The 27,324-nt window shown below is 40.6% G+C and overlaps 2 protein-coding genes across 2 annotated transcripts; one reads left to right on the top strand and one right to left on the bottom strand.

Moving 5' to 3' along the window:
* The first annotated feature begins 21 nt into the window (after nt 1-21).
* LOC119127503 (soluble lamin-associated protein of 75 kDa-like) lies at nt 22-27,324 on the top strand. The gene is made up of 12 exons (XM_037259473.1): nt 22-240; nt 1,995-2,131; nt 4,015-4,200; nt 7,208-7,379; nt 7,681-7,860; nt 19,483-19,605; nt 20,448-20,575; nt 20,686-20,716; nt 20,814-20,916; nt 22,942-23,029; nt 23,106-23,770; nt 26,065-27,324. The coding sequence occupies exons 2-12, from the start codon at nt 1,997-1,999 to the stop codon at nt 26,171-26,173; spliced, it is 1,920 nt and encodes a 639-aa protein (XP_037115368.1). The 5' UTR covers nt 22-240; nt 1,995-1,996; the 3' UTR covers nt 26,174-27,324.
* Nucleotides 10,747-15,250, bottom strand: LOC119127521 (zinc finger BED domain-containing protein 4-like). The gene is made up of 2 exons (XM_037259503.1): nt 14,328-15,250; nt 10,747-11,499 (listed from the first exon to the last, which is right to left on the bottom strand). The coding sequence occupies exons 1-2, from the start codon at nt 15,221-15,223 to the stop codon at nt 10,992-10,994; spliced, it is 1,404 nt and encodes a 467-aa protein (XP_037115398.1). The 5' UTR covers nt 15,224-15,250; the 3' UTR covers nt 10,747-10,991.

Genomic DNA, 27,324 nt, shown 5'->3' with positions numbered 1-27,324 from the left:
TGCTGATGTTATAACAAACACGCAGAGTGCGACTGCCATGTTAGCAAGATCCAATTAATTTTAAGAGTTAGAAGGGATTAAACCTGAGTTACATAAGAACTTCACAAGCATGGTGACCGAAGCAGGGCATGCGCACATCGTTCGATCAGCAGCAGCAAGAGCAGTCGCCTTTTAAACCTTTTTAGCCCGTTAGATTGGTTACCGTTTCTTTGGGAATAGAAAGAGGGAGACGTCTCGACGGTAAGTGCGAGAGTGCTGCCTATCGAATGTGTGAGTGAGCGTTAGGCTATGTTGACAGCTGGTTGAAAGGGTTTTTTTGTGTGTTTTTTTTTTTTACAAATCTCTCTTTTCTACCTGCAGGCTGAGTATTTGGTTCTGAAAACACATATTAATAAAATGATTGAGTATTTCAACAAGAATTTGCGAAGTTAGTGAGTAGTATAAGTTTACCAACTGTCAAAATGAAATGGGACATAATCACGGAAATATCTAATATATATATGACATATAAATATATGTCCGTCCACAGAACACAGTCCATATGTATGTTTTCATTAGTTGCACCATGCATGATGTTGCGTGTGAAGTCTGTTGTCCTGTGCAGTCATATATCCCGTGAGCGTGCGGTCACACCCACTCGCGCACACATGCAGCCCATCCCCCTTTCTATTCACGAGAACTTTGTGTTCCTTTCTGTTAAATTATTTGCAGTCGATTTCACAACCTGCAGTGCAGTCTTCACTGTTCGTGATGATCCGGATTATCACTGAACCATGCTAGAATATTGCTTGCTTCAGTCTACATGTGTGCTATTAAAAAAAAAAAAAAAAACATTGACCGATTTACATGATTGAAAATGGTTTGATGTCTTTGTTTTTAGCAAGACTAATGGTTGAACAAATGCAGTGCGTCTCCTGAAAAGTGATGATTTTGGAGGTAGGAGATTGACTCCAGTGAATTGTATAAAATGGTCGAGCATTAAAGTCTGGTTTGAGGGGGTTATATAGCTTACGAAAATAAGTACATTGATTTAGGGGGAAGGGGCAGTTGTAAACTGAAAATAATGTATGATTGTCTTTTATTTAATTTATTGCCCTAAAACTAACACGACAACAAAAATAATATGGTTCCTGTTTATTCGATTGAGGCAGTGCATATTAATAAATGTGAACAGCTTTGCTGTGGCTACACTTGATTCTGCACAATGCTAATTTCCACGTGTAGTCCTATTCAAGAAATATATGGACATAATAGCAATTTACAGACAACAATTTAAACCAGAAACAATGTAGTATCACAGACAAACGCAAACAAAAAACAAATAGCCTGACTGGTTTATGGATGGGCTGTGTGCTGATATTCACAAAACACATGCATCTGTACACACATTTTCTTCCCAGGGGACTGCCGTATTTTCCGGACTATAAATTGCATTTTTTTTTTCATAGTTTGGCCGGCCGGGTGTGCGACTTACACTCTGGAACAATTTATGTGTGAAATTATTAACACATTATTATATCATTTCACATGTTATTTTCACATTAAACCACAAGAGGGCGCTCTAGGTCTGTGTTGATAATTGTGTTGATGATTCTGACGTAAGAGAAGAGGAAGCGCCACATCTTCTACCTCCGAAGTTAGCGGAGTTATTTAAAAGTTACACCAAGGATGAAGATTTCATTGGATTTAGTGATTTGGAGTTATGTTAGTACCTTAGTATGTTAGCATTTTGCTATAGTTATAGCTATGCATTTTATGGCTGGTGCGATTTGTATTCCGGAGCGATTTATAATCCAGAAAATACGGTCCATGCTTCTGTTTTATGCTCTCTGATGGGAAGCTAAGCTTGTTCATGTCGTATACTAATTGCAGGTTTTTCCAAGTATTTTACTAATGTTAAAGAAAACATTTATGAAAAAAGAATGCTTATGATTATTGTGGCTACATCTATTAAAGCTGATGTGTCCAAATGCTTACAATTTTGTGTAATCTAGGTATGAAGTTCCCTGTGGATTTCCTGGCCAAATTCAGTCAGGCTGATCTGGAAGTATCAGCTCGCAACTACATGAACAGCCTACTTTACAGCAACACAGATTCTGCCGAGCAACTCATCCTCTCTGACTCCACAAAGGTTATACAGCCTATACCTCAAAAGATACATACTTCTCTGTTTAGTCAGTGCATTGTCAGTGCAATGGAACACATCAAGTCAAAGTATCATAATCTGTAGTCTGTTAGGTTTGTGTACTTTGAAAATTCTCTGAGAGGAAATTTTACAAGTGGAAATACTCTTCTTGCACAAATATTTCTCTGCTAACTGGTAAAACGCTGTAACATTTTGAGCGGGTAATTAACAATGCAGCTTCAAATATACTGTACATTTTATAAAATACGTATGTCTAATAGTGTGGACATTTTCACCCAATTCAAGGTCATCCTTAAAAACAAGCAAGTATGCCTTGAAATCAACATTTGTCGAACAGTCACCCACCCCTGAAAAATATTGAAATATTTGACACAACTGTCAGTACGAAGGACTGCAATTCTACACCACTGCAACTAAACACTGTACATCAACAATAAGATATACTTTGATTTGTTAAATTCCAGTATAAAGCTGTCAGAATAAAAAAAAAAAAATTAAAAAGGAGTTTGAAAGATTTTAAAAAACAGAATATATAGTGATCCCTCATTTATTACGGGAGATGTGTTCCAGAACCAGCCGCAATAAACAAATACCCGCGAATAGAAACGACATATGTATTTATGACTACTGTATTGAATCTAACAGCACGTAGTGTTTCTTGTTAGCCACCAGAGAGCATGGGTGTATTGCAGGTTTATTTGAAGTGTGGTTTACTTTGTCAAGCCATGCAAAGTGTTTACCTTCAGGATTAACACCATACTAACTCAGCTGACATGGGTAGTGAAACCAAAGTGAGTCATGGTTCTGCACAAATCTCCTGTTGCATTGTGGTCCTATATACAATATTAAGGCTTTATAAACCCTCCCCAATACCTTTACGTTACATAAACCTTTCCTATTCCCTTAATAACAATCCCACACTGTTCTTTGCATGTAGTGTACCATTACAGTAAATAAAAGAACAAACACATAATACTGTCACATGTCCCGACTCCTCCTATGCCCCCAGTTGTGGCTTTCCCTTGCGCGGAGCCGGCTGCCGCGCCTCCCGCGCTATCAGCATGTATTTAAACGTCATTCGCCCGTCACTTAGAAACCACAATAGGTGAAGCGCAAAGTGGCGAGGGATCACTTGTATTGTACTTGAGTCTCATTTGAATACATCTCTAAGATTCTCATAAATTGCTGGCAGTGATAGCTGTTATGTTCTATTTGAACAGTTTGATTTTTTTATGTATAAATATGAATGTTTGCGCACAGGGTTTTTTGTTCTGACAGCAGCAGGAAGAAATGACCTGCAATACCTCTGTGTCACACACTTTGGCAGAGCATCTTTTCACTAAAGATGCTACTCAGTGCATTAAGTGTGTCATGGAGGTGGTGAGACTCTCTGTCCAACATGGAGGACCGCTCTATGTGATCCTCCTCTTTCTCACCTCCTTTATAAATTGCGGAGGGCATCCCAGAACGGAGCTGACCTTCTTAATGAGCTTGTCCAGCATCTCTTGTCAGCTGCTGTGATGCTACTCCAGCAGACCACTCCATAGACAATGCCACTCATGTTGTCCTTTCGGGCGGCTGAGGCCGAACAGACACCTCCCTATTCAGCCCCACCTCCAGACCTGGCACCAGAGGGAATCCCCGGTAATCCGCATCCGGGCAAGGGAAAATTTAATATTTTTTCTAAATTCATCTCAAGGAATCTCAGAAGAAAAAAAACAGTGAATAGATTAACCACAAATATGTGGGGGTTCACTGTAAAGCTCCTGCGTGGAATCTCTTTAGATTGTTGTCATAATATTGAAGATGTTTGGTATATTTATTGCATATTGACCAACTAATGTCTGTGCTGTCCTCACTGGCTTCAGGTCAGTTTAGAGCTTTCCAGGGTAGGCTTTATTCCTCTGTATGGCTCCAGTGACAAAACCAGGATCCTGGCCCTCTTTTCTCCTACTGATCCGCTCACTGCTGTTGCTCTATACCTGTTGGACCAGTGGTGGACTGTGGATGATATTCTCAAGACATCTGACCATGCTCGAGATGGAGCTGTTGAGGTAAAAGCATGTAAACTGAACTGTAGCTTACACTTTAATTATTACATCATGGTGCTGCACAGAATCAGTCATGGTTGGTCACCTCATGCGGATCTCAAGTCAAAAACAGAAAAATCAACATATTGGGTTTGTGTGAATGGTCTACGTTGGTCGGATGGATGGATGGATGGATGGATGGATGGATGGATGGATGGATGGATACTTTATTGATCCCAGGGGGAAATTCAGTGTCCAACAGTATCCATACCCAAGAGCGGGCACATAAAAGAGAGGATAAAAGAGGATAACAGATATGCAAACGTTTGACCCCAATCTACCTCCATATTGGTGCCTGTGTGTCTCGCTTAAAACAGCTAATTCATATTTCTGCAAAACTAGTGGCAGAGATTGGGGCCCACTTGTGAAATCTATGGCAAAACCCAGCACACTGCAAGTTTGCACACTTCAGATCAGTGGTGTCAAACATACGGCCCGTGGGCCGGAACCGGCCCGCAAGGAGGTTCGATCAGGCCCGCGTTCGATCAGGCCCGCAGGATACTTTAAAAGTGAAAAAATGCATAAAAGACACGGAATTAATAATTTTAATAATATGCAATTCATGGATTATCCGCTCTTTGATCAGAGTAGAAGACAACATTGTTTTGATCAGAGAAGACAGACCCAACACAGCAGACGGTAGCAATGCACCAATTGCTGCTTGTTACAACGTTGTTTCTACCCTGGTCTCTACCCCTCCCCTACACCCTCATTAGCCAAAATGTCATTATCCAAACGTAGAAAAGTAGATACGGAGTGTAGAAATTTCAATGAAAAATGGACCATGTCCTATTTATTTATAGATAAGAACGGAAAACCTTTGTGCTTGGTGTGTTTGCAACAAGTTTCGGTATTGAAGGAATATAATATTCAACGCCACTATGAGACTCTTCACAGCGAAAAATATGACGGCTTGCAAGGACAACTAACTGAGAAGAGATAAGATCAACGAATTGCAGGCGGGTCTGAAACAGCAGTCAACTTTCATCCAGGGCCGACAAGACAGTGAAGCAGCAGTAAAAGCCAGCTACCTGATTGCCAACGAAATAGCATTAGCATCAAAGCCGTATTCCGATGGAGACTTTGTTAAACGATGCATGATGAAGGCGGCTGAACTTGTATGTCCCGAGAAGCGAAAAGCTTTTGCTAATTAGCAGGCTAATACTATACTATAGCAGAGAGGATTTCGGACCTATCAGCAGATTTAGACAGCCAATTTAAACTGAGAGTCAAGTCATTTATTGCATTTTCCGATGCAATTGACGAGAGCACCGACATCACAGATGTGGCACAACTGGTCTTATTTATTCGTGGAGTTGATGAGACATTGACTGTTACTGAAGAGTTTCTTGAGTTGGTGCCAAGGATGGACACCACAACAGATTTGAAGGGCAAATTTGCCTCCGTAGGTCTGGACAAATTTGATCAGTATCTACTATCAGGGTACCCCAAATTAACAGCCCTGGGTGCTAAAATTTTGTGCATGTTTGGGACAACCGACCTTTGTGAACAAATTTTCTCAGTAATGAATATCAATAAAACAAAAATGCGTTCAAGGCTCACAAACAAGCACTTAAATGACCATGGCACCTGGTATTGATGCACATTGTACAGGCCAAAAGGTGCCAAGTATCAGGAACAAAAACAAGTCCAGACTAGTCTAATGCCTTTAAAATGCTGCCTGAGATACTGTTTGCATTGAAAAAAATACAGCTCTGTGAAGATGAATCCTTACTGTGGTGATTAAAAAAGTGTGCAATTTAATGTTAATCAGCAACTTCACTACAAAAAAGTATGGTGGATTTCTACTGTTCATGCAACTCAATGAATGTTCAATATGTATTGCATGTGTATGTGTATTTCATGTATGAAGTTTACACATTTACAGGACATGTGAATACTTTCTTCTTTACACATTTAAGAGCATTCTCCTTAGTTTGTATGGTGTAGGCAGGGATTAAATTTTGATTTTATATGCACGTGTAAATGGTTTAAAAATTCCTTTCTTCATTAATCTCGTTTAATCTTAAAGTGCATGACTGTTAATATTTTAAGTTATGTTAATGTAATGCTATTAAAGTTTTGTAAAAGGAATGTTCATTAAATTTCAACATTTTCCTAATGTTCTTGTGCTTCTTTGCACCAAAAAAATCAGGAAACATATGGTATTTTGGTTATTTATAGCATAGTATGGTATAATTTTAATGGTCCGGCCCACTTGACATCTACTGAGGCCGTATGTGGCCCACAATCTGAAATGAGTTTGACACCCCTACTTCAGATGATCCCGCCCCAGTTGATTGATGCTTGTTGTAATGGAGAAGCAATGGAGGCCATGTCAGAAGTTTGGAAAGCTTCTTCGGAAAGGGAAAAACGTCCAATGAGGACACTGAAGAAGAAGAGGCTACGACTTCTAAGAAAAGGAAAGCTGCATTTAAAAGAACATTTCTGGAGTCCTACTTAAAATATGGATTTATCGCCACAGGTGACTGACGCGCCAAGTGCACTCCGCATATGTGGCGAAAGGCTAGCTAACGAGGCAATGAAGCCTTCAAACCTGCTTCGGCACATGGAGACCAAGCATCCTGCATTTAAAGACAAACCTTAACCACTTCGGGTGTCATTGTCTCCGATTACGCCTAGATGGGAACGGCTCACTTCTGAGAAAAGAGCTCGGTGCTCCCACTAATTCCAACGTTTTATTTTTATGTGGTTTATATTTGTTTTTATGCCAGTCGTATCATTTTATTTCATCCTATTTATATATATAAATATTTAAATAATAAATATATAAATATATTTATTTATATAAAGGCCGGTCCGCGAAAATATTTCTGACACGTAACCGGTCCGTGGTGCAAAAAAGGTTGGGGACCACTGATCTAGAGGACACTGAGTGCAGCCAGCCCGTGGGTTGTGACTGCCTGTTTTGCAAGATTCTATATACTGTATATTTCTGTGTGCCCTCCAGGTGCAGACAATTGGAGAGAGACTAGTGCTGTATGTTTTGAATCGCGTGATCTACAGAGTAAGAGAGATGAACCCAGAAGAACTTCCCTTCCTCTGCCATGGGGAAAAGGATTTTGCAAAGATTTACTGGAGTAACGGAGAGGCTGTTGGCTTCTACTCAGTCAAACCGTCAGGTGACCTACCTTTTGTTGAGGATGAACTGTTCTTTGACAATGATTATCATCCAACATAGTCCTAATTAAAAGAAAATTCCACACACAAATGATCTGTTTTATGGTCAAACTGTTGCCATGATATAAATTTATTATGAATGGTTCAAGCAAGATTTTAAAATTGAAAACAGTCATTCAAAATTGAGAAGCAGTTAACAAATATTAAAAATAAAATGTAAAAGACAAAAAAACATTTTAAAAAAACAGGTTTCATGCATTCAAGTAAAAATGTTTTTTGTGCATCATTTTGTTTCTTTTATAGGCAGTTTATATCATTCTTTTTCAACAAGAAGATACCAGCTTCCTGTCATGGACTCAATTTTTGTGACAAAATATCATCGTGGTAATGGCTTTGGCCTTAACATGCTGGAGGACTTTGTGATGAGTTTCCAAAACGACTGTGTGGGATTGAAATATCCACTCACCAAAGCCATTTACAAAAGTATGTATGTCTCATTTACAATCCTGTGAGATTTCCAGTCCTTCTCATTGTTATGGCACCCCTTCATTTTTTGCATACATTGTTTTTTGTATACATTGCCAGCAAGCTCAGTTTTTGTTTCGTCTTTCCAGAAAACATTTTCCCCGAAGGCTTGTAGTTTGTCCAGGTACTCGGGCAAAGTTTAGCTGTTTCTTTTTATGTGCTTAACTCAATGGTTTCTTCCGAGGCCTTTGCCCATGATACCTTGTTTGGTTCGGTGTGCGGCGTGTGGTACATGTTGAAACCATGATCTCAGACTTTTTCAGGTTACCCTTCAAGTCTTTGGAAGTTTGACATGTTTTTTCAACCATTTGCACCAAACTTCAAAGACTTCAATTTGACCCCACGGGGTGAGATCTTGCGTGGAGCCCCAGATCGAGGGAGATTATCAGTGGTCTTGTATGTCTTCCATTTTCTAATAATTGCTCCCACAGTTGATTTCTTCACACAAAGCTGCTTACCTATTGCAGATGTAGTCTCCTCAGCCTGGTGCAGGTCTACAATTTTGTTTCTGGTGTCCTTTGACAGCTCTCTGGTCTTGGCCATTGTGGAGTTTGGAATGCGACTGTTTGAGGTTGTGGACAGGTGTCTTTTATACTGATAACGGCTTCAAATAGGTGCCACTAATACAGGTAACGAGTGGAGGACAGTGGAGCATCTAAAAAAAGATGTTACAGGTCTGTGACCACCAGAAATCTTGTGTCAGGTCTAAGTACCATCAGACATTAATTCACACACTGGAAACAAAGAGGAGAAGACAACCAGTATTCGTTTTACTCGCGAGGAGAATGACAGAGAGTGCTCAGTTACAGTCTCCATCCATTCTGAGTTCTTACTCTGCGTTCTCCTCTTTTTAATGTTTTAGGTTGCCCTGGTTACAAAGGCATTGCTACACTAAAGGGAGGGGAGTTTGGAGCTGTAGCAACGCTCATTAGCTAACTTTGTTATGTGGTGCGAGACCTTGGCCGTTTTGTGACTTCAGCAGTGCAGTCTGTCCTGTTACTCCTCAGCCGGTTGGCAGTTGTTTGGCTGGTCATCCTTGATTAGATATCTCGAAGCTTGTTGAGTATCGTTTTCCTGTGAAACAATGCAGCTAGACTTTCTTGCTAAGTTTTACACAATACTAATATTGAGTAAATATGGGATAACTTACCATATTTGTCGCACCAAAGGCGCACTGGATTATAAGGCGTACCCTCATTGAATTTTTTATTTTAGAAATTATTTCATATATAGGGTGCACCGGATTAAAAGGCGCATAAAATAGAAGCTATACTGCAACTTATACTTCTTCCGGTATGGCGCCGTAAGTGGCTGCCTCCCAGCAGTGTTCTCTCTTTTCCTCTTTATTTCCTTCTTTTCTCCTTTTTCTTTCTGTCTTTTTGTCCATTCGGCGATGCTGGTGCCTTCTACCGCACCTCGGTATCTCTTCGGATCGGATGTTTTTTATTTATTTTTTTCTTCGTGGGACCGGGATCATCGGTCGAGGCCGGCGTAACTCTACGACGGCTTCCTGCTTATCCGGCCAGTGATGACCGGGTCCCTCGCCTTGGCCTTGCAGCCGCGACCCCTGTGGGGAGTCCGCTCCCTCGTGCTCGTCGGAACCAACGACTTTCGCCATGCTAGCCCCGTGGTGACCATCTGCACGTGCACCCGACTGGGTGCCCAGGACGCTGCTCACACGCTTGCCTGCTTTGTGATGTTTTTCACCGATTCACGACCACGGTCCATTGGGCGCCGTTGAACTGGACTGCCCTTACACCTGTCTATGGACCCCGTGGAGGCTATTTTGTGTGTTTTGGGTGTTCTCTTGTATTGAGGGGTGCTGGTTGGCCGCTGTTACTTTTTTTCCTTTGTCTTTTAACTTTGTTTTTGCTTTGATGGCTTTTATCTTGTGCACTTTCTGACTTTCTTTGTGGCGCCGTTGTGTGGCAGCCTTATGAGAGCCTATTGAGTTGCGCTCATGCCATCTGTGTGTCTTTTGTATACCCACTCTGTGGTATGGATACTGCTGGGGCCTGAATTTCCCCACCCCTGGGGATCAATAAATATTCAATCAATCAATCAATCAAACTGAGGTTGACTAGGGTTGCGGTATGCATCCACTAGCCAATAACCAATGAGCCCTCTGTAAACAATCGCGTTTCTCAAATTATCTCCTATAAAATGATCGGAACTGACTAAAGTTCGATCTAATACATTGGTACTGCTTACTTATGTTTCCCTTCCATATCGATCCGTAAATTTACTCGAAACATTAACGGAGCAGCCTATTTTGAGATGAAATAGCCTCGTGCCTATAGCAGCTATCATTATAGCATTAGCCACCCGCAAACTCCCATGAGCCTCAGCTCGCAGACTCCCATGAGCCTCAGCAAAGTGTCGTGGCAGACCCCTGTAAACAATCGCGTTTCTCAAACTATCTCCTATAAAATAATCGGAACTGACTAAAGTTCGATCTAACCCATTGGAACTGCTTACTTATGTTTCCCTTCCATATCCATCCGTAAATTTACTCGAAACATTAACGGAGCAGCCTATTTTGAGATGAAATAGCCTCGTGCATAGAGCAGCTATCATTATAGCATTAGCCACCCGCAAACTCCCATGAGCCTCAGCTCGCAGACTCCCATGAGCCTAGAGATGCACCGATCTGACTTTTTCAGTTTCGATACCGATACCGATGCCGTGGCTTTGCGTATCGGTCGATACCCGATACCGATGCGATATTATGGTTGACTTAACAAGCTACATACCTCTACATGTGGAACAGAAAAGACTAAAGGCAATGGCATCAGGCATGACTACACAGTTCTTTGCTCTAAATGCTCATTTAAGCAGCAATGAGAAGTGCTCCCTGAAAACAAGCTCTGCTTAGTCGAACACAAAAAAAAAACATTCAAAATTATTTCTAAATACTGAAAGTGCAGAGTGGAATTAAAAATAAAATATAGCATCGGGACAAGCGAATAAACAAGTGACTTGGTCAAATACAATAATCAAGCAATGTAAACATGTCTCTACATAGTGCAATCGCACCATTCATGGCCTGGTGCTCTGAAACTTGTGCAGTCTCACCCCCTCATTAATGCTCACTTAAGCAGCAATGACAAATTCTTTGTCAAGAAGACAAGCATTTCTGTTCTGTCTGCAGTTAGTCTGTTTCGCTTGTCATTCACAGTGTTGGAAACTGTGCTGAACAATCGCTCACTTTCCACACTGGTGCAGGGGGCACAGAGATACTTTTTGGCAGTAGCAGCAAGATCAGGTAGCCGATGTTTGTTGGCTTCCCAGTAATTGTATGGGCTGTCTGATGCAGTGATGGTTTTCTCAGCTAAATATTCATTCAGTTGAACTGCAGGGCTTGAGCTGCTTGCTGCACCTGCATCCACACTCTCCTCCAGAATTTGCTCAAATGCTTCCATGAAACTGCTCTTGCTTGGAGCTGCTACTGCTTCTGCTGCAGTCTCCATCCGAGGGGCCTTCTCTGGTCGCTGTGAAGCCTCCGCTGCTCCTGCTGTGCTGGTCAAGCCCCTGTCTTCAAGCTCCTTCAACAGTGCATCTTTTGCATGCTTGGTAGAGGTCTCACTTGTAAAGTATCTGAAACAGACATAGAACAGCTTAGGTGTCTATAACTTTCATATTGCCATACTTGGTATCTGTTATATAAAAGCAATAGCTCACTTCAGACCGTGATATGTTGTGATTATATCACAGCTAATAGTTCACGGCCTGTTGAGTACCGTAATTTTCGGACTATAAGTCGCGGTTTTTTTCATAGTTTGGGTGGGGGGGCGACTTATACTCAGGAGCGACTTATATGTGTTTTTTTTTTTTTCCAAAAAATTTCAAAAAAAAAAATAATGAAACCGCGATAAACGAACCGCAATGTAGCAAGGGATTACTGTAATTTGAATTTCAAGTGACGACAGCAGCGCGAAACCATCTGCGTCACTCCAATTCATTAAATCCATCAATCGTCCTTTGTCAACAATGCGTGCGCGCCGCTGACGGCTTTTGCACTTACAAATATTCCACAGGCCCATATAACGATATATAAATTATATATCAAATAACTATTATATAAGCAATAATGTTATCAAACCATCTGTGCACTCTAAATCATTAAATCCATCGATCAAATTCCTCGTCCTTTGTCAACATCGCCGCGCGTGCGCCCTGACGTCAGCCTCGTCGTTATTCCACAGATCTACTATATAACTATATTGTAGCGTTAACAAAGTTCAAGGAAAGACGTGGGTTTGGTAAACGGCTCTTTATTTAACAAAACAACATCCACCGTCCTCGGACAGCCACCCGGCTGAGCGCCGGCCCTCGACTTCCATCCACGGAGCTGAAAGACAGCTCGGTAGAGTAGGCCCGGGCGTGCGTAAAAGCATTGTCCGAGCCCCATCCACCGTCCCTGGACAGCCACCCGGCCGAGCGCCGGCGCCCGACTTCAATCCACGAAAGTGAAAGTAAGCTGGATGAGTGACGCACGCGACGTCGCGGTCGCGCGACGGTTGTTTACATAAAGGACAAAGATCGACTCGTCCAGCTTTCTTTCACTTTCGTGGATTGAAGTCGGGCGCCGGCGCTCGGCCGGGTGGCTGTCCAGGGACGGTGGATGGGGCTCGGACAATGCTTTTACGCACGCCCGGTCCTACTCTACCGAGCTGTCTTTCAGCTCCGTGGATGGAAGTCGAGGGCCGGCGCTCAGCCGGGTGGCTGTCCGAGGACGGTGGATGGGCCTCGGTCATGGCTTTTACGCACGCCCAGTCTTATTCTATGGAGCTCTGTTTCACTTCCGTGGCTGGAAGTCCACGCCGCCACACGCCTGTAAGTTTGTTTTGTTAAATAAAGAGCCGTTTACCAAACCCACGTCTTTCCTTGAACTTTGTTAACGCTACAATAGTTATATAGTAGATCTGTGGAATAACGACGAGGCTGACGTCAGGGCGCACGCGCGGCGATGTTGACAAAGGACGAGGAATTTGATCGATGGATTTAATGATTTAGAGTGCACAGATGGTTTGATAACATTATTGCTTATATACCGTTTTTTTCCGTGTATAATACGCAAAATTTAACTAATTTATTGTCCTAAAATCTGGGGTGCGCATTATACATGGGTACAATTTTTTTTAAATTATTATTATTATTATTTTTTTTTTTTTTTTTTTTAAGAAAATCATGGTACTGGTACGAGTATTGATTTATGTATTGTTCTCTTCTTGTCATGTTGTGAAAGAATGTGGGTTGAATAAATACCGAAAGAACAATAGTGTGTTTGTACTGTGCTCTGGTCATTTCGTCAAAGAAGGGAAAATAGTCCTCTTCTCTTCTTGACTGACAATGAATGTGATAGTTTAATACAATCAGCAAATAACAAAATGCGTATTACAGGTAATATTTTATTTCACAACACTTTGCCTTGTTCCTTTCGTCTCTGCTGTTCACTTCAAACACGCTCCATACGAACGCAATGCTCTCGTATCAGACGCTTGCTCGATCACCTGCTCGTTTGCTGTCACAATGTACCCTACACAAATCCGAAACATTTGTTACGGCTCCGAGTCACGACGAGGGGAAAGTTTTGGTTTCCAAGGGTGTTTTTATTCCTCTTCAACGTCTCTCCCATACAGAGCCGCCTTTTTCACATGTCCGCACGTCACTTTCCTCTCTTTTCATCTGATCGCGGTGGTGCCTTTACGGGCAGTCGGAGAAATCAACGCCAACAAAAAAAAATACATCCAGCCTAGTTAAGACCATACCAAAGACTATAAAAATGGGACCCATTGCCTCCCTGCGTGTGTGACGATCATTGGGACTTAAAAAAAAAAAAGAAAAAAAAAAAAAAGAAAAAAAAGAAATTGGGTGCGTATTATACATGGGTACAGGCTTTTTTCCAGCATCAACATGCCATTGTTAGGGTGCGTATTATACATGGGGGCGCATTATACACGAAAAAAAACGGTAATAGTTATTTGATATATAATTTATATATCGTTATATGGGCCTGTGGAATATTTTTAAGTGCAAGAGCCGTCAGCGGCGCGCACGCATTGTTGACAAAGGACGATTGATGGATTTAATGAATTGGAGTGACGCAGATGGTTTTATTAACGTGTTATTTATGTAATAGTTTTTTGAATAACTCTGAATTTTACGTCAGGGCCGTTCTCAGCTCTTAGTTTGTGTTTATGTCACGTTAGCATAGCTATCGTTTAGCCTGTTGTTGCTCGTTCATGACTGTTCTTGGTGTTGGATTTTGTCGAATAAATTGCCCTCCAAAATGCGACTTATACTCCGGAGCGACTTATATATGTTTTTTTTCACTTTTTTGGACATTTTATGGCTGGTGCGACTTATACTCCAGTGCGACTTGTAGTCCGAAAATTACGGTATGTTAGCTTAAAATATCTTACCTGTCCTTATATCTTGGGTCCAACAAAGTGGCCAGGGCGTACAGAGGCTCATCTTCTACTGAGTCAAAACGTTGTTTGACAGCTTGGAGCAGGGTCTTTTTCATCGTTTTAATGCCAGCATCTGCCTCGTCTTCCTTGGTCAGGATGCGCTTGAGGACAGTGATGGCTGGAATGACATCAGCAGTGGAGGCGGTGGATGAGCTTATTTTCCTGGTCAGCTCTTCAAATGGTTCCAAAACAGTGCTAGTTTTCTCCAGCAAGGCCCACTGGTTAGCAGTCAGTGTTGTGGGCAGATCATAATCCACAACATAGGCACCTAGTACGCGCTTCTGTTCCAGCAGACTCTGTATCATTAAGTAGGTGCTGTTCCATCTTGTTCTGACGTCTTGTTGTAAGCGTTTAGGTTGCATTTGCATCTGGAGTTGGACGTCATATAGCCGTGAATAAGCAAGTGGAGAATGTTTGAAATGTTTCACAATCTGTCGGCCGTTTGCAATCGCATCGCTCACACTTCGCTGAGACAGTAGCCCCTCGTTAACAACGAGCTGTAGTGTGTGAGCAAAACAGCCCAAGCTGCACACTCCCATCTTTTCCATGGCCTTTTTCATATTGCTGGCATTGTCCCTGAGAATGACATGCACTTTGTTGAGCGGAATATTCCACTTATCAAGCATTGCCTTAATGGCAGTCGAAATTGTGTCACCGTTGTGTGCTCCGGGGAAGTTTTTAGCTTGCAGCACGGCACTGCGACGGGTGTGATTCCTGTCTAACCAGTGCACAGTTAAACTCAACATAGACATGGGGCACACCTCCGAGCTCCAGATATCAGTTGTGAAGCTCATGGCATCTACATCTCTTAATTCTTGTGACAAGTGTTCGCACACTTTCTCATACATTTCTGACAGTGCGGTCTCAGAAAAATACTTGCTGGCAAATTGTACCGTGGCTCCAGGTGCTCAAGTAAACGTCGGAAGCCCTCGTTTTCAACAACACTCATCGGTTGTCCATCCAAAACCATGAATTCCAGCACTTTCTCAGTAATTCTCATAGCTTTTGCGCTATTGCCTGGGAATTTCTCCCGTCTTTGCAGTGCATCTGCTGACGTTAACTGCTGTGTAGGTCCACCTCCCGCTCCCTTTGATCTGCTCAACTGCTGGAACTCCTGGTGCTCCGTTGCGTGGTGTTTCTGGAGATGCTTAATTAAATTGGTAGTACTATAACTGGCAGTACTACCACCACCCCTGGCAACATTAGCTTTGCAGACATTACAAACTGCCGTCGAGCTAGTTGGCGTGTTCAGTTTAAAGTACACAGCTGACTCTTTCGTTCGCTCCATGTTAGCGTTTGTTTAGAAAACTCTCGTGGCATGCGGCACACGTGCTGCTGACGTATGACGTAGCCCGCGTCCCAATAGATTAAGGAAAGGATCGGCTCACAGATCGGCTGCATTTTCCGATACCCGATCCATCTATTTTGTTGATATCGGGGCCGATATCCGATCCAGATATCGGATCGGTGCATCTCTACATGAGCCTCAGCAAAGTGTCGTGGCAGCCCCCAGTAAACAATCACGTTTCTCAAACACTCTCCCATTAAAGTGATCAGAACCGACTAAAGACTGATTTAACACATTGGTGCTGCTTAATTATGATTCCGTTGGATATTGATCCGTAAACGTACTCGAAAACATTAACGGAACAGCCTATTTTGAAATGAAATAGCCTCGCGGGTACAACAGCTATTCGGTGACGCCCCCTGACCACAGTTGCCTGATGCTGGGAAGCGATGCGACCTTGTAATTTACTAGTCGTACTAAAACATACTGAAACATTTTGGCAGAGTGCTGTGTACTACCAGTATGGATCAACAAATTCATCAATTGATCTATATATAAGGCGCTCTGCATTATAAGGCGCACTGTAGTTTTTTAAGTTTTTAAGTGCGCCTAATAGTGCGGAAAATACGGTATATGCAACTACTTCAACAGATATGTCTTTTCTACAACACTTAAAGACTTATATGCAACTACTTCAACAGATGTCTTTTCTATAACACTTAAAGACAAACAATCTCGATCAACAACAATCTATAGATAAAAGCTACAGAGTTGACTTAAAGAGAAAACAGAGAGCTTTTGCTGGTATAAGAGTGTTGTGCTCATGACCGAAAAAGGAAAGGAGTAAAGACCGCACACAGGATTGAGAGATAAGGAGTTCTCTAAAGACAGACAGAAAACTATGCTGGACCAAGGTGATCCAACTTGTAAATTATAAGGCCCTTGGCCAGACTCATCAGTGCCTCATCCAATTATTCCGACATCCTGCTTGTTTGTAGGTGACCAAATACTTGTATTTTACCGAGGAATTTACCATTGAATTCACTAAAAATCCTACAATGTGATTTCCTGGATTCTCCCCCACCCCCACCCGTTCTGTCTCTCATAGTTGAAGTGTACTTATGATAAAAATTACAGGCATCTCTCATCTTGTAAGTGGGAAAACTTGCACAATTGGTGGCTGTCTAAATACTGTTTTGCCCCACTGTATTTACGAATTATAGAACTTCTGATGTCCTCAGACAGCTCTTTTGTGTTCACTATTGTGACAAAGATAAAGGTAAACAGGCAATTTTCAAAATCATGAACGTCATCATTCGTTGGTTACTAATTTGTCACATGGGCACAAACAATTTTGAATTCTCATTTGTGATTCACTAACGGAGAGTCACTATGTGTTCCCATACTGATTTACAGGAAAGGGGGCTAATACAAGTGACACAACACTTTGTTTTCTATTGTTTCCTCATAATGCTTGTTTCTATAGAAAATAAAATGTTTCACTTGATTCATTCTTTTTCCAGTAGATATTCCACATTCTGTACTTTTACTTAATGAGTGCCAATAATGGTGAGCAGAACTGTATATCAGGGATGGAGGGAACCACTTTTTTTTATTGAACCAATGTGCAGAAGGGTATCTTATACATCTGCTCAAAAAGACAAAAGGAATATACGTAACGCTAAAATAACATGGACAGTGGACAGTTTGATTTCACAAAAGTCAGATTTACTTGGAGTTACATTGTGTTGTATTCTGTGTTCCCCCTTTTTTTTGGCAGTGTATTTAATTAAATTTGACAATCCATATAGAGAAGATCCACTGCTCAACTTCCAAAAATACCAACACATGTTTATACCTCCCCACAACCACCGTGCAAAGGGCTCTCACATAAAAGTCCCTATTCAAAGTTGGTACAAAAAGTTACTTCACAGCAAACCAATGTTAAGCGCAACAACTCATTTTGTGTGTGTTTTCACATACATAGGCCTGGACTCATTCATTTATTCCCCATCCGCCACTCGTGCTAATGTCAGTAAGTGATTTCTGATTGGATTCGTCATTTGGGGAAGTTTAGGCTGCGGTGTGTAGGCGATAATGAACACAGTAATGTCACACAGGGATTTGCAAAATTTAGAAAAAGATGCAAAAAGACGACATGGAATTGAGAGTCAACTGTTTAGGGGTTTAATGGCAAAAGAGAAGAATTGGAAAGTCTGATGGTTTTATTGTGCATAGTTCAATAATGCCAACTTGCAGGAAGGAATTGGAAGAGGTGGTGACCAGGATGTGGAAGGTCTGAGGATTTTGCATGCGGGTGGGGTTATGATGATCTTTTCAGTAGTCCTAACTGTCCAATGCAGTCCAATGTATTCCTTTTGTGTGGCAGCACCAAACCAGACCGTGATATATGAACTAATGACTTATTCAATGTCTGCTGTGTAGAAAGTCAAGTCAAAGTCAGCTTTATTGTCAATTTCTTCACATGCCAAGACACACAAAGAAATCGAAATAACGTTCCCACTATCCCACGGTGACAAGACATAGTACACAATATACATACAAGTAAACAACACAAAAAAAAATAAAAACAAGAAGGCACAAACAATGAATAAATAAGAGTGATGAATAAATAATAAATAAACAAATAACACAATAAATAAGAGGAGCAAAAATGGAGCAAGTGCAATGCCCAACCCTAATTACAACCAACCATCCTGGACCGCTTGTCGTCATGAGGGTCGCGACTCGCAGGCGTGCTGGAGCCTATCCCAGCTGACTTTGGGCAGTAGGCGGGGGACACCCTAAACTGGTTGCCAGTCAATCACAGGGCACACATAGACGGACAACCATTCACACTCACACCTACGCACAATTTAGAGTGCTCAATCGGCCTACCATGCATGTTTTTTGGAATACAGTAATCCCTCGTTTATCGAGGATAATTGGTTCCAAAAACCATCCGCGATAAGTGAAATCCGCGAAGTACGGTCACCAACAAGAAGTACTGGGCAGGCTAACGAGTTAGCGGAAAGATGCTAATTCGCGATCGTGCTAACACGCGAAAACGGACTTCTAAAGGAATGTAAACGAACATTTGGAGCAATACTACATTGTCCTAAAGGTTAGACACATGTTTCCTCAATTTAAAGTTTTTATTTGGACTTTTAAATGTTTTTTTAATTTGAAAAAAAAATCTGCGACGTAGTGAAGCCGCGATAAAAGAAACGCGAAGTAGCGAGGGATCACTGTATGGGAGGAAACCGGAGTGCCTGGAAGAAATCCACGCAGGCACAGGGAGAACATGTAAACTCCACGCAGGAAAGCCGGAACCGCATCCTCTGCACTTTGAGGCGGATGTGCTAACCAGTGCGCCACTGTGCGGCCCAATTACAACTCATCTTACAAGATTTAATTTTAGACTAGCTCTAACTGTAAATCAACAGTCTGTTGTCATACATCAACAGAAGTGATCAAAATATGCTATAGGTTTTACGTGATTGTTTGTAATTACACTAGTGTACACATGGCTTTTGTGAAATGTGAGGCTACTTATTTAAAATTACTAACCTGGTAAACCAAGCGAATATCAGACCAATTTACAGCATACTCTTGCTTCTCTGGATTAACCACGTTTGGCTCTATGGTTAGTACAGAGTGCAAAGTATTGTCTAATATTTTTTCATTTGAAATAAAATGCATTACATCTTGGATTTTTCTTAATTACTTTTTTTTAGCTAAACAGTACTGTACATATACTATTCTAATAACTGTGATCATTTTGGTTTAATTTATAATAATAATGGATTCTGTTCACAGTGTGTGAAAAATACCTGTGTCAGTACCCAGGAGACACAGATCTACTTTGGGAGGTGGAGAGTATAGGTTGCCCAAACCAGAGGTTTAACATTGCCAAGAGGATTCAGAACATGGATTTGAAAGGTAAGAACTAACAGCATTGACAGGCCACATGTACGTACAATAGTAAAAATCCCAGTTTGGAGTGAATAACGTTTCATTGATAAATTGTTAATCATTTAACTGCAATGATACCACTAACATCTTACCACCCAAATGCATAACAATTATTTAGAAATGATGGCACAATGAAAATTAGAAGTACGTAGCTATTCTATTGAAAAGTACTTTATTTAAATATATTACCCAAGTGTTTTGACATTCTTGTCAGAACATATTGTTATGCTGCCTGCCCTTTGTAACCTCGAAATGTAGAATGTTTTGACCATTGTACTATGCCAACCACATCAGGAAACACCTAAACACTGGTTTCCCCTGTGAGTGAGTAGAGGAATTTCTACCAGAATACACAGCGCCTGTATTTCAAGTCTGCGCTTCAAAGTTAACAGAAACAAATTAGTCGAGCGATGGATCGTATCTGGAAGACAATTGCTTGAGATCCCAAATTACCTATTAATGCTCGACGCACTTCTTCCTCCATTCTCCTCACTTCAAACTTATTTATCCTTCTTTGTGAGTTGCACAGCTCATCTCTGAAACTCTTTTTCACAATCCCTCTGTGACATTGACTATTTTCTCGACACGATTTTACTCTTTTTTAACTTGCATACGCCATCCAATACCAATACTTTTTTTGCATTTCGAAATGCTCTTGTATTCATGAGTATGTCTGTAAGGTGACCTTGATTACCCTGAATGACAAATAGTGTATTAATATTGTTTATTGATCATTTATTTATTTAAAAGTCTTTATTGATTTTTACTATTATTGTCGTAATTGTATTTCTATGTTGTCTGTTTCTCAGCAGTATCAAGTTTATTATTTGACGATACACCACATGAGGTCACTAGAGAGAGACAAAAGGAAGTAGCCAAGGAGCCAATTGAACAGACAAAAGAAGCTGAATCGATGGGATATAGAGTTGAAACTGAGGTACGTTTCAGTTTGTTCAGTAAAATACAACAATGTATTTTATTTCAGTTTGTGGTCCAGTAAGAATGAGAGCAATTATTCATACCAGATCAAATATTTCTAATTTTCAGGAAGAAGTGTTGGTGTGTACCGCTACCAGAGGTAAGCATTTAATTATTTTCTACAGTTAAAATGCTTTCACATATTGTGCATTATATTGAACTACTGTTTGTTTGAACAAATGTAATGATCTAAACAGACACTGGTGACAAGCCTGTTCCAACTTGGAGTAGAAGCAGTGACCAAAAGCAAGAAAAGAAACTTGATAAGATTGCAGAAAGCCAAACTAAAAAAGTTATCAGGTAAACACACACTGCTATACTTAGTTTGCTTATGACCCAACAAGCACACAGCTCCAAGTGATAACATCGCAAGTCTAAATGTATTTTGTCTTCGTCCCTCCAAATACAAATTAGGGGAAGGGGTGAGACAACAGTTTAGGGTTAAGCAAAATGAATGGGATTGGGCCAGGTTTTTACGTGGAGATGGCTTGACTAGATTTTGGTATTTTGGCAGACGCACAGAGGTTGGCACAGTTGAAAGTGGATGTTTTGCACCATTGTGGGTGTGAACATAACCCCCTAGATTTGCAGCCAATCCAAGTGGCTTCTCATCACCTTTAAAATTGGTAAAAATTAGGACTGATGACACATGAAGAAGGGCAAGTGACTTGAAATGAGGACAATCGTGATTTCAAAATAGAACAGGAACAAGGAAAACAAGGCAAAGTCCAAATCTTGTAAAAAAAAAATTAAAAAAAAGGACATGACAGACAGGACATGACAAGTCCATGCAGGACATTGACACACGCAAACTACAGTGTTTTTAGAAGGAACTTCACAGACATCAACATGAGGATGATGTAACTCAGTCATTCCTGTCTGTGTGTGACCACCCCCCAGATTTCCCCCATTGCTGTGCTGCAGCCAGGCTCTGATCATGAAATTATAACTAAGATGATGACAGTTACATTAGATAGTAGTAATAATAATAATGTTATTTTATATATATAATATTATATATATATATACAGGGCCCGCCAAAATGATCTGACACATTTGTAGCTTTAATAAAATGCAAATAAATTAAAGAAACAAAAAAGTTTTTTATTTTCGAAAAGTACTTCAAAAATGCCGTTTTCTTTTGTTTCGTTTCATTTCCGTTTCGTTTTCGAATAATGTTATTTCGTTTTGTTTCAGTTACTAACATGAATTGGACCGGTGAGCATCGTGCTTTCATTGTGGAAACGTTTATCAAGAAAGAATCTGTAACTGCAACACGAGCGTTCCAACGTTTGCGCTTCAGACTTCGTAGACGTGATCCCGTACCTGCTCTAAACATGATCTTGTTATGGGTTACTAACTTCAGAGCCAGTGCATCAGCATTCAAACGAAAAAGAAAGAAATTGCTGCCATTCCCCATGAAATGATCCGCCGAGTTATGGACAACTTTCGTGAACGCCTTCGACAGTGTGTGGACAATAGCGGCTCCCATTTGACTGATTTAATTTTTAAAACCAAATGAAACAAAATGGCAATATATGTACTTTTCAAAAAGTCTATATATTTTTTTGTTAGTTTACTTTATTTGTGTTTTTTTTAACCCCAAAAATGTGTCAGATCATTTTGCCGTACCCTGTACATACATACTTATACATTATATTATATGATTTCTTATTTAGAGGGTTCAAAGCACATCATTGTCTTATGAATGAAATAGATTACATCCTTCTCATATGTCCACAAAGTGCAGCATCCTTTTGCCTGTGCCTTGATCAAATTAACGTAATATTTGGCCTATAAGCCGCACCTGAATATAAGCCGCACCAGCTAAAATTCGGGAGAAATCCTGCTTTGTTCATATATAAGCCACACTGAACTATAAGCCGCGGGTGTTTTAATGTTTAATTTCCATATATAAGAGAATATGCACAAATCATACAATATCATAAAAATCATGAAGAATCCATAGATGCATGGTTCAAAACTTGTGCAAAAATTAGCGGCTTATAGTCCGAAAAATACGGTACCCAAAATCTTGTTAGACTATATGCACCAATAATTAAGCAAAGGTTCCAGCAGGCATAATGTTTAGAGCCACCAAACTGTCAAATCAAAGAAAATGCCCACTGTGGTATCGAGTGGTCTGTCGAATTTTAAAACAGGCGAAATGAGGCACTGGCATGTTATCGAGATTTGTCAATTTTTACGCTCGAGCACTGCTGCACCATCTACAAATGTGGAGAAACGTGATTAACTGCTGATCATCAAGAAATGCACGATATTATAATGTTTCGATATAAAATGTAATGCTTTTCTGTCTGTTAGAGTTGAGGATATCGAAGCAGGGACCCCCAAGGAACATCTTTCAAGTAAAGAGAGGACTGCTTTTTTTTCTGATTTGGTGGTAATTGAGGTGTGTATCTATAGTCTTAATTTTTCAAAATGATGTATTATTAAAACATACCTAACAATGAGTCTATATGTTTCAGAAAATATTTTGTACCCATTCTAAAGAAACTAGAAAAGATGATGTTGGCATTGCAGTTGAAGAATCAGTGGAGGTAAACACTACTGTAACCACACAACAACTTGAGGATGCACCAGCACTTGCTGCAGAGGATTGTCAGGACAGAGAGGCTCTGCTGGATATTTGCTGTAATTCTCATATGGCAAGTGAAATTGCGTCAGAAATGGAAGGAGTAGAAGAGGGGTCTCAGGAAGAAGACACAGCTGCAGAAGAATTCAATATGACTATTGAAACATCTGAGGAAGAAGAGAATTCTCTTCCTGAGAGATATGATGAAGAGCAAGATGAGTCACCAGTTTTACCTTTGAGAGGCAGATATAAGGTAGTTCATGAAGAAATGAACAGACATGGTCAAGTAAAACCTGACAAGACGGTTAATGAAACAGAAATGGAAAGACCAGCTGAGAAATTGAGTTCTATGGATAAAGGTAGCACTCCAGAGGCTGGAGAGGACGAAGTAAAATCTATGCCTGAAATAAACCTGGAAGAGATGAACAAAGAACACGAAGATGAAAATAGTAAAAGAATGTCAGAGACAATAGCAGGAGATAATGGGAAAGATGCCGATAATTTGACACTAGCGCTCGACACAGTTACTGTTTCAGGTCAAGAGCATACTGTCACATCAAAAACAGAATCATCTCAAAAAGAAGGCATGGAAATTCCCAAGCTCCAGAAAGCCACAGTCATTCTTGTGGATTTGAAAACAACACACCATAAACTTAGTGTGAAAGAAGTAGTAAAAGCAACAACCCCTGTGAAGTGTGCTGAATTACATAAGGAGGAGATGATGATGCAAGCAACAGAGGGAAAGGATGTGTCTAGTTCTGTTGGGGAAAAACCCAAGCTAGAAAAGCCTGAAACAGTGTCAGGGGGAACCAGGGCAGAAGAATCTATCAGTAAGAACTGTATAACTGCAGAAACAGGGATTGATAAATTAACAGTTGGTATTGCAGAAAATCAAAACAAAGAAAAGCGAGTTGAAATGGAAGAAGTGCCAGTCATTGAAAAAATAGTTTTTAAAAGTGGGAGGGAGAGGGTGGAAACAAGCTGTAAGTCAACAAGCAGAAGCAAGAAACATCAGACAGGAGACAAATGTGATGTTCCTGTAAAAGAATTCAACAAATCGTGTGCCATTGTGATGGAGGAAGAGCCTACAGCTCTAGCAAAGGAGCTGGGCAAGCCAACCGCAATTTCAGAGACATCTGTAAATATAAACAAAAGCATAATAGAGATGGTGACAACAGTGGAAGATAATTCAGTGAGTATGATGGCGGTTTCAGATGGTGTAGTCCAAGCAAAGAATCTTGCCCTTCCACTTCAGGAGATAACAGAACCACAACACCAGAGTGTAGAAACGGTGTCAAAAATGCTGGATCTGAAGAAAAATGTTACGAAATCACTTGTGTGTATGGATACTGAGCAGGAAGACCTAGTTGTGAACGAGTGCACAGAGGCAACAGAAGTTCGATTGATAGGTCACGTTGGAAAAGTTGAAGAAACAAATGAATTCATTCAGAATAATCAGCAGATGTATGAACAAGGAGGGAGCCTGGAGGCAAATGATGTTGATCAGCAAATGGAAATTACAGAATTCAAAACAGACATTGCGAAAGAGAACACTGTGATTAAAGAATGTAATGTGGAAGAAGGGAAAGTTCAACAAGGACAAAAAGAGAAATGTGTAGCAACTGAACCAGAGTTGTCAGCCATAGACACCCCTGATAATGGGAGCACCTCGAATGATCCTGCACAGGAATCCATGAAAACACAAGGTTCAGTCGAAGAGCATGAACAGACCCAATCTAAATTTGCCATTATTGAAGCAGAGGACAATGAGCAAGAAAAGCAAGTGGAGGAGTTTACAACTATGGTTGATCAGAGCTCCATGGAACAGAAGGCAGATCTTGATAAACCAGAATTTGAAAGTGTTCAGAGTCGAGGAAGGACCTCTGTATTTGCTACCACTCGATGTAAGTCCAAAAAAACCTGCAGTTGGCATCAGTCCAAAGGAGAGGAAGAAGGAACTGCTGCACATGAGAAAATGCAAGTTGAGCAAAAAGGACAGATACTAAGAGAAGTCAAGGACAAAGGTGTAAGGGAAGGGATAAGGGGTAAGGATGAAGCTGTGACTCAGAGCGAAGAATACACTGAGACAAAAGTTGAGATGGAAAAAGACAACTCCATGACATATCCTGAAATACAAGAAGAGGGACATATCGCTATTGCTGAGATAGATAAAACTGATGAAAATATAACAGTTTCAGATGAGAAAAAGATTGCTGATTCTGCAATAGAAACAAGAGTCCTAAGAAAAAGAAGAAAGTCTGCTTCCAACACGACTCGATCCAAAAGAGCCCGCATAAACCCTCAGATAGAGAAATGAAAGATTTGAAAGATAGAAGCATATCAAGGGCCAAACAGGGTTGTGCGAAAAGAGGGAACCATAATGAAGTCTCAGAAATGGAACATAGTGTCATTAATGAACAGTCACTTCTCGGAGATGACGCTGTGTTGGCACAGCAGGAAACTCCATCGACAACAGGTGTGGCCAAGAGTAAAACAAAGCTAATGCAAAGATCAGAAACAAGCACAGACCTTGTGGAAGCTGTCATCATTCTTCCGGATAATGAAACCAAAACCCTGATTCGCTTGACTGATGATACACCTGGAAAGAGAGATAAAATCGCGAAGGAACAGCTTCTTCCCGGTGTTAGGCTGAGGACCAGAGCGGGTGAACACCAAAAATGATTGAGGACAGAGTTACATATCTGGCCAATGAAAAAGCTGAAAAAGAACAACAAACTCATCCCAAAAAAGTCATGAAGATAGAGCTAAATGTGTGAAAACAACATACTTCCCAAAGTGACAAAGGACGAATTGCTGCAAAAAGCTGCATAAATTCAGAAGCCAAAAGGAAAATCCTTAAGAAAGAGACCAAGAGTGGATTACGATGAGAATGATGAGATGGGGGAAAATGAAATGAAGACTAACATGGAAAAAAAGAATTTAGATGAATCTGAAGGCTAAGCTTGCAACGAGAGGCAGTCGAACAGAAAGATAATGAAGATGGAACCTCTGGAGACACTTAATGCTGATGCACAAAATTCAGGATCTGATGATAAAGAGGAAGGGGCATAGGTGAAGATGAGCCGAAAGCATCTGGAGTTGACATAGGGCCAACAGTTATTGGAAAAAGAGTTTTGAGAAACAGGACAGTACCTTCACTTGTCGTCACACCACACAGATAGATTATGAAGTCCTTGGTCAGCCCAGAGAAGTTATCGCTGCAAAATAACAAGTTATGAGCTAACTCCAGTTTGCAAGTTATTGCAATATTTTTACCATTTTAATAGATTGACGCCTACCACAGGCTTACAATCTAAAAAACAACTTTTAGAAGAGTACCCATGAAATCTACCTTGGTACTCAATAGAATACAGACTTGAATCAATCTATTCCTGACTCGTTAGATAGGTGGTGGTAATTCACATGACAAAGCAGGAGCCAACAACCTTGAGAACCTAAATCGTTTTTTTTCCCACTGCCCACCTGACCCCAAACTTAGTATGTGTGAAAATGAATATTGTACAGCCACCTTACTACAGTTTTGCACGAATTGTTGATTGAATTTTTGTGAACCCCAGCTAACTAGTATCTTATCAACCAACATAAATACTGATCATATATTTCTTGCCTTAAGTTTCCAGTTTTATTTTAAATCAGTGTGACTGAAACATTGCTACATTAAAGGTCTTAAGTGTGGTGCGACAGTGTGCAGGATTTTTCCATGTTTGATAGTTGTACTATTCCCTGGTGCACCTATCGACTACAGGTGTGCAGAGCTCTTTCTTTATGAACAGTTTTGCTTTATGAAATATACGCCATACAAAGGGCATGTTCTGTTTTAGTTGGATTGTAGGTGCCTTGGCAAATGTATTGAGTGTAACTGTTTTCTGAGTTTTCCGGAAAGCTGAAGAGCAACGCCACAACGAGACTGACTCTGATGATGACAAGCGGGAACTTGGCGTGTTTAATGGCAAACTTGCTGTTTAATTTGGATACAGATGAGGACTTTGATGGATTTGTAGATGAAGATTGATTAACGATAATGTGAGTACAGTATTTGAGGAGAATAGATAATGGTAGAATAAAGCACAACCAAACTCACTGTCTTGCAA

This window comes from Syngnathus acus, chromosome 9 (assembly GCF_901709675.1).
Source record: "Syngnathus acus chromosome 9, fSynAcu1.2, whole genome shotgun sequence".
Lineage (NCBI taxonomy): Eukaryota > Metazoa > Chordata > Actinopteri > Syngnathiformes > Syngnathidae > Syngnathus > Syngnathus acus.
This window is presented reverse-complemented; position numbering and strand designations above follow the sequence as displayed.

Coding starts and splice junctions, on each gene's coding strand:
- LOC119127503 (XM_037259473.1), top strand. CDS start 1,997: ATGAAGTTCCCTGTGGATTTCCTGGCCAAATTCAGTCAGGCTGATCTG. Junction 4,201..7,207: donor CTCGAGATGGAGCTGTTGAG/GTAAAAGCATGT, acceptor TGTGCCCTCCAG/GTGCAGACAATTGGAGAGAG. Junction 7,380..7,680: donor CTACTCAGTCAAACCGTCAG/GTGACCTACCTT, acceptor TTTCTTTTATAG/GCAGTTTATATCATTCTTTT.
- LOC119127521 (XM_037259503.1), bottom strand. CDS start 15,223: ATGTATGAGAAAGTGTGCGAACACTTGTCACAAGAATTAAGAGATGTA. Junction 11,500..14,327: donor GACCCAAGATATAAGGACAG/GTAAGATATTTT, acceptor TGTCTGTTTCAG/ATACTTTACAAGTGAGACCT.